Here is a 7,500-nt window from a genome sequence, read left to right as displayed (position 1 = left end):
TCAGTCCTCTGTGTTACCTTGGTCAGTATGTGGTATATCTGTGGATACATCAGTCCTCTGTGTTACCTTGGTCAGTATGTGGTATATCTGTGGATACATCAGTCCTCTGTGTTACCTTGGTCAGTATGTGGTATATCTGTGGATACATCAGTCCTCTGCGTTACCTTGGTCAGTATGTGGTATATCTGTGGATACATCAGTCCTCTGCGTTACCTTGGTCAGTATGTGGTATATCTGTGGATACATCAGTCCTCTGTGTTACCTTGGTCAGTATGTGGTATATCTGTGGATACATCAGTCCTCTGCGTTACCTTGGTCAGTATGTGGTATATCTGTGGATACATCAGTCCTCTGCGTTACCTTGGTCAGTATGTGGTATATCTGTGGATACATCAGTCCTCTGTGTTACCTTGGTCAGTATGTGGTATATCTGTGGATACATCAGTCCTCTGTGTTACCTAGGTCAGTATGTGGTATATCTGTGGATACATCAGTCCTCTGCGTCACCTTGGTCAGTATGTGGTATATCTGTGGATACATCAGTCCTCTGCGTTACCTTGGTCAGTATGTGGTATATCTGTGGATACATCAGTCCTCTGTGTTACCTTGGTCAGTATGTGGTATATCTGTGGATACATCAGTCCTCTGTGTTACCTTGGTCAGTATGTGGTATATCTGTGGATACATCAGTCCTCTGTGTTACCTTGGTCAGTATGTGGTATATCTGTGGATACATCAGTCCTCTGTGTCTGTTACCTTGGTCAGTATGTGGTATATCTGTGGATACATCAGTCCTCTGCGTTACCTTGGTCAGTATGTGGTATATCTGTGGATATATCAGTCCTCTGTGTTACCTTGGTCAGTATGTGGTATATCTGTGGATACATCAGTCCTCTGCGTTACCTTGGTCAGTATGTGGTATATCTGTGGATACATCAGTCCTCTGCGTTACCTTGGTCAGTATGTGGTATATCTGTGGATACATCAGTCCTCTGTGTTACCTTGGTCAGTATGTGGTATATCTGTGGATACAACAGTCCTCTGTGTTACCTTGGTCAGTATGTGGTATATCTGTGGATACATCAGTCCTCTGCGTTACCTTGGTCAGTATGTGGTATATCTGTGGATACATCAGTCCTCTGTGTTACCTTGGTCAGTATGTGGTATATCTGTGGATACATCAGTCCTCTGTGTCTGTTACCTTGGTCAGTATGTGGATACATCAGTCCTCTGCGTTACCTTGGTCAGTATGTGGTATATCTGTGGATACATCAGTCCTCTGCGTTACCTTGGTCAGTATGTGGTATATCTGTGGATACATCAGTCCTCTGTGTTACCTTGGTCAGTATGTGGTATATCTGTGGATACATCAGTCCTCTGCGTTACCTTGGTCAGTATGTGGTATATCTGTGGATACATCAGTCCTCTGTGTTACCTTGGTCAGTATGTGGTATATCTGTGGATACATCAGTCCTCTGCGTTACCTTGGTCAGTATGTGGTATATCTGTGGATACGTCAGTCCTCTGTGTTACCTTGGTCAGTATGTGGTATATCTGTGGATACGTCAGTCCTCTGCGTTACCTTGGTCAGTATGTGGTATTTCTGTGGATACGTCAGTCCTCTGTGTTACCTTGGTCAGTATGTGGTATATCTGTGGATACATCAGTCCTCTGTGTTACCTTGGTCAGTATGTGGTATATCTGTGGATACATCAGTCCTCTGTGTTACCTTGGTCAGTATGTGGTATATCTGTGGATACATCAGTCCTCTGTGTTACCTTGGTCAGTATGTGGTATATCTGTGGATACATCAGTCCTCTGTGTTACCTTGGTCAGTATGTGGTATATCTGTGGATACATCAGTCCTCTGCGTCACCTTGGTCAGTATGTGGTATATCTGTGGATACATCAGTCCTCTGCGTTACCTTGGTCAGTATGTGGTATATCTGTGGATACATCAGTCCTCTGTGTTACCTTGGTCAGTATGTGGTATATCTGTGGATACATCAGTCCTCTGTGTTACCTTGGTCAGTATGTGGTATATCTGTGGATACATCAGTCCTCTGTGTTACCTTGGTCAGTATGTGGTATATCTGTGGATACATCAGTCCTCTGTGTTACCTTGGTCAGTATGTGGTATATCTGTGGATACATCAGTCCTCTGTGTCTGTTACCTTGGTCAGTATGTGGTATATCTGTGGATACATCAGTCCTCTGCGTTACCTTGGTCAGTATGTGGTATATCTGTGGATACATCAGTCCTCTGCGTTACCTTGGTCAGTATGTGGTATATCTGTGGATACATCAGTCCTCTGCGTTACCTTGGTCAGTATGTGGTATATCTGTGGATACATCAGTCCTCTGCGTTACCTTGGTCAGTATGTGGTATATCTGTGGATACATCAGTCCTCTGTGTTACCTTGGTCAGTTTGTGGTATATCTGTGGATACAACAGTCCTCTGTGTTACCTTGGTCAGTATGTGGTATATCTGTGGATACATCAGTCCTCTGCGTTACCTTGGTCAGTATGTGGTATATCTGTGGATACATCAGTCCTCTGTGTTACCTTGGTCAGTATGTGGTATATCTGTGGATACATCAGTCCTCTGTGTTACCTTGGTCAGTATGTGGATACATCAGTCCTCTGCGTTACCTTGGTCAGTATGTGGTATATCTATGGATACATCAGTCCTCTGCGTTACCTTGGTCAGTATGTGGTATATCTGTGGATACATCAGTCCTCTGCGTTACCTTGGTCAGTATGTGGTATATCTGTGGATACATCAGTCCTCTGCGTTACCTTGGTCAGTATGTGGTATATCTGTGGATACATCAGTCCTCTGTGTTACCTTGGTCAGTATGTGGTATATCTGTGGATACATCAGTCCTCTGCGTTACCTTGGTCAGTATGTGGTATATCTGTGGATACATCAGTCCTCTGCGTTACCTTGGTCAGTATGTGGTATATCTGTGGATACATCAGTCCTCTGTGTTACCTTGGTCAGTATGTGGTATATCTGTGGATACATCAGTCCTCTGTGTTACCTTGGTCAGTATGTGGTATATCTGTGGATACATCAGTCCTCTGCGTTACCTTGGTCAATATGTGGTATATCTGTGGATACATCAGTCCTCTGTGTTACCTTGGTCAGTATGTGGTATATCTGTGGATACATCAGTCCTCTGCGTTACCTTGGTCAGTATGTGGTATATCTGTGGATACATCAGTCCTCTGCGTTACCTTGGTCAGTATGTGGTATATCTGTGGATACATCAGTCCTCTGTGTTACCTTGGTCAGTATGTGGTATATCTGTGGATACAACAGTCCTCTGTGTTACCTTGGTCAGTATGTGGTATATCTGTGGATACATCAGTCCTCTGTGTTACCTTGGTCAGTATGTGGTATATCTGTGGATACATCAGTCCTCTGCGTTACCTTGGTCAGTATGTGGTATATCTGTGGATACATCAGTCCTCTGTGTTACCTTGGTCAGTATGTGGTATATCTGTGGATACATCAGTCCTCTGCGTTACCTTGGTCAGTATGTGGTATATCTGTGGATACATCAGTCCTCTGTGTTACCTTGGTCAGTATGTGGTATATCTGTGGATACATCAGTCCTCTGTGTTACCTTGGTCAGTATGTGGTATATCTGTGGATACATCAGTCCTCTGTGTTACCTTGGTCAGTATGTGGTATATCTGTGGATACATCAGTCCTCTGTGTTACCTTGGTCAGTATGTGGTATATCTGTGGATACATCAGTCCTCTGTGTTACCTTGGTCAGTATGTGGTATATCTGTGGATACATCAGTCCTCTGTGTTACCTTGGTCAGTATGTGGTATATCTGTGGATACATCAGTCCTCTGTGTTACCTTGGTCAGTATGTGGTATATCTGTGGATACATCAGTCCTCTGTGTTACCTTGGTCAGTATGTGGTATATCTGTGGATACATCAGTCCTCTGTGTTACCTTGGTCAGTATGTGGTATATCTGTGGATACATCAGTCCTCTGTGTTACCTTGGTCAGTATGTGGTATATCTGTGGATACATCAGTCCTCTGTGTTACCTTGGTCAGTATGTGGTATATCTGTGGATACATCAGTCCTCTGTGTTACCTTGGTCAGTATGTGGTATATCTGTGGATACATCAGTCCTCTGTGTCTGTTACCTTGGTCAGTATGTGGTATATCTGTGGATACATCAGTCCTCTGTGTTACCTTGGTCAGTATGTGGTATATCTGTGGATACATCAGTCCTCTGTGTCTGTTACCTTGGTCAGTATGTGGTATATCTGTGGATACATCAGTCCTCTGTGTCTGTTACCTTGGTCAGTATGTGGTATATCTGTGGATACATCAGTCCTCTGTGTCTGTTACCTTGGTCAGTATGTGGTATATCTGTGGATACATCAGTCCTCTGCTGTTACCTTGGTCAGTATGTGGTATATCTGTGGATACATCAGTCCTCTGTGTTACCTTGGTCAGTATGTGGTATATCTGTGGATACATCAGTCCTCTGTGTTACCTTGGTCAGTATGTGGTATATCTGTGGATACATCAGTCCTCTGTGTTACCTTGGTCAGTATGTGGTATATCTGTGGATACATCAGTCCTCTGTGTTACCTTGGTCAGTATGTGGTATATCTGTGGATACATCAGTCCTCTGTGTTACCTTGGTCAGTATGTGGTATATCTGTGGATACATCAGTCCTCTGTCGTTACCTTGGTCAGTATGTGGTATATCTGTGGATACATCAGTCCTCTGCGTTACCTTGGTCAGTATGTGGTATATCTGTGGATACATCAGTCCTCTGCGTTACCTTGGTCAGTATGTGGTATATCTGTGGATACATCAGTCCTCTGCGTTACCTTGGTCAGTATGTGGTATATCTGTGGATACATCAGTCCTCTGCGTTACCTTGGTCAGTATGTGGTATATCTGTGGATACATCAGTCCTCTGCGTTACCTTGGTCAGTATGTGGTATATCTGTGGATACATCAGTCCTCTGTGTTACCTTGGTCAGTATGTGGTATATCTGTGGATACATCAGTCCTCTGTGTTACCTTGGTCAGTATGTGGTATATCTGTGGATACATCAGTCCTCTGCGTTACCTTGGTCAGTATGTGGTATATCTGTGGATACATCAGTCCTCTGTGTTACCTTGGTCAGTATGTGGTATATCTGTGGATACATCAGTCCTCTGTGTTACCTTGGTCAGTATGTGGTATATCTGTGGATACATCAGTCCTCTGCGTTACCTTGGTCAGTATGTGGTATATCTGTGGATACATCAGTCCTCTGCGTTACCTTGGTCAGTATGTGGTATATCTGTGGATACATCAGTCCTCTGCGTTACCTTGGTCAGTATGTGGTATATCTGTGGATACATCAGTCCTCTGCGTTACCTTGGTCAGTATGTGGTATATCTGTGGATACATCAGTCCTCTGTGTTACCTTGGTCAGTATGTGGTATATCTGTGGATACATCAGTCCTCTGCGTTACCTTGGTCAGTATGTGGTATATCTGTGGATACATCAGTCCTCTGCGTTACCTTGGTCAGTATGTGGTATATCTGTGGATACATCAGTCCTCTGTGTTACCTTGGTCAGTATGTGGTATATCTGTGGATACATCAGTCCTCTGTGTTACCTTGGTCAGTATGTGGTATATCTGTGGATACATCAGTCCTCTGCGTTACCTTGGTCAGTATGTGGTATATCTGTGGATACATCAGTCCTCTGTGTTACCTTGGTCAGTATGTGGTATATCTGTGGATACATCAGTCCTCTGCGTTACCTTGGTCAGTATGTGGTATATCTGTGGATACATCAGTCCTCTGCGTTACCTTGGTCAGTATGTGGTATATCTGTGGATACATCAGTCCTCTGTGTTACCTTGGTCAGTATGTGGTATATCTGTGGATACAACAGTCCTCTGTGTTACCTTGGTCAGTATGTGGTATATCTGTGGATACAACAGTCCTCTGTGTTACCTTGGTCAGTATGTGGTATATCTGTGGATACATCAGTCCTCTGCGTTACCTTGGTCAGTATGTGGTATATCTGTGGATACATCAGTCCTCTGTGTTACCTTGGTCAGTATGTGGTATATCTGTGGATACATCAGTCCTCTGCGTTACCTTGGTCAGTATGTGGTATATCTGTGGATACATCAGTCCTCTGTGTTACCTTGGTCAGTATGTGGTATATCTGTGGATACATCAGTCCTCTGTGTCTGTTACCTTGGTCAGTATGTGGTATATCTGTGGATACATCAGTCCTCTGTGTTACCTTGGTCAGTATGTGGTATATCTGTGGATACATCAGTCCTCTGTGTTACCTTGGTCAGTATGTGGTATATCTGTGGATACATCAGTCCTCTGTGTTACCTTGGTCAGTATGTGGTATATCTGTGGATACATCAGTCCTCTGTGTTACCTTGGTCAGTATGTGGTATATCTGTGGATACATCAGTCCTCTGTGTTACCTTGGTCAGTATGTGGTATATCTGTGGATACATCAGTCCTCTGTGTTACCTTGGTCAGTATGTGGTATATCTGTGGATACATCAGTCCTCTGTGTTACCTTGGTCAGTATGTGGTATATCTGTGGATACATCAGTCCTCTGTGTTACCTTGGTCAGTATGTGGTATATCTGTGGATACATCAGTCCTCTGTGTTACCTTGGTCAGTATGTGGTATATCTGTGGATACATCAGTCCTCTGTGTTACCTTGGTCAGTATGTGGTATATCTGTGGATACATCAGTCCTCTGTGTCTGTTACCTTGGTCAGTATGTGGTATATCTGTGGATACATCAGTCCTCTGTGTTACCTTGGTCAGTATGTGGTATATCTGTGGATACATCAGTCCTCTGTCTGTTACCTTGGTCAGTATGTGGTATATCTGTGGATACATCAGTCCTCTGTGTCTGTTACCTTGGTCAGTATGTGGTATATCTGTGGATACATCAGTCCTCTGTGTCTGTTACCTTGGTCAGTATGTGGTATATCTGTGGATACATCAGTCCTCTGTGTCTGTTACCTTGGTCAGTATGTGGTATATCTGTGGATACATCAGTCCTCTGTGTTACCTTGGTCAGTATGTGGTATATCTGTGGATACATCAGTCCTCTCTGTTACCTTGGTCAGTATGTGGTATATCTGTGGATACATCAGTCCTCTCTGTTACCTTGGTCAGTATGTGGTATATCTGTGGATACATCAGTCCTCTGTGTTACCTTGGTCAGTATGTGGTATATCTGTGGATACATCAGTCCTCTGTGGATACATCAGTCCTCTGTGTTACCGTGGTCAGTATGTGGTATATCTGTGGATACATCAGTCCTCTGTGTTACCTTGGTCAGTATGTGGTATATCTGTGGATACATCAGTCCTCTGCGGTGTCTGTGTTCTGCTACTCTCAACACTTCAGCGCTGACTTGAGGCAGAGGGGGCATGGTTATGTCCATGTGACTCCGCGTCGCCATC

General features: G+C 43.8%; 1 protein-coding gene and 1 long non-coding RNA gene across 3 annotated transcripts in view; both read right to left on the bottom strand.

Annotated features, from left to right (window-relative positions):
* LOC129829416 (uncharacterized) overlaps positions 1–3,868 on the bottom strand; it is a 5,576-nt gene extending 1,708 nt beyond the window's left edge. Inside the window, exons 1-2 of the long non-coding RNA XR_008755389.1 lie at positions 2,122–3,868; positions 704–1,201 (exon numbers count right to left, since the gene is read on the bottom strand). This is a non-coding gene — a long non-coding RNA (uncharacterized LOC129829416). The remainder of the gene's footprint in view (positions 1–703; positions 1,202–2,121) is intronic.
* LOC129829415 (constitutive coactivator of PPAR-gamma-like protein 2) overlaps positions 1–7,500 on the bottom strand; it is an 89,541-nt gene that overhangs the window by 24,076 nt on the left and 57,965 nt on the right. For both annotated transcript variants that reach the window (XM_055891097.1, XM_055891098.1), the window contains exon 8: positions 7,368–7,500. This exon is cut by the window's right edge and continues 93 nt beyond it. In XM_055891097.1, coding sequence (XP_055747072.1) covers positions 7,368–7,500 — 133 coding nt within the window. The remainder of the gene's footprint in view (positions 1–7,367) is intronic.

Source organism: Salvelinus fontinalis, chromosome 31 (assembly GCF_029448725.1).
Source record: "Salvelinus fontinalis isolate EN_2023a chromosome 31, ASM2944872v1, whole genome shotgun sequence".
NCBI lineage: Eukaryota > Metazoa > Chordata > Actinopteri > Salmoniformes > Salmonidae > Salvelinus > Salvelinus fontinalis.
Note: the sequence above shows the minus strand (reverse complement) of the source record. Positions and strands in the feature narration are given on the sequence as shown.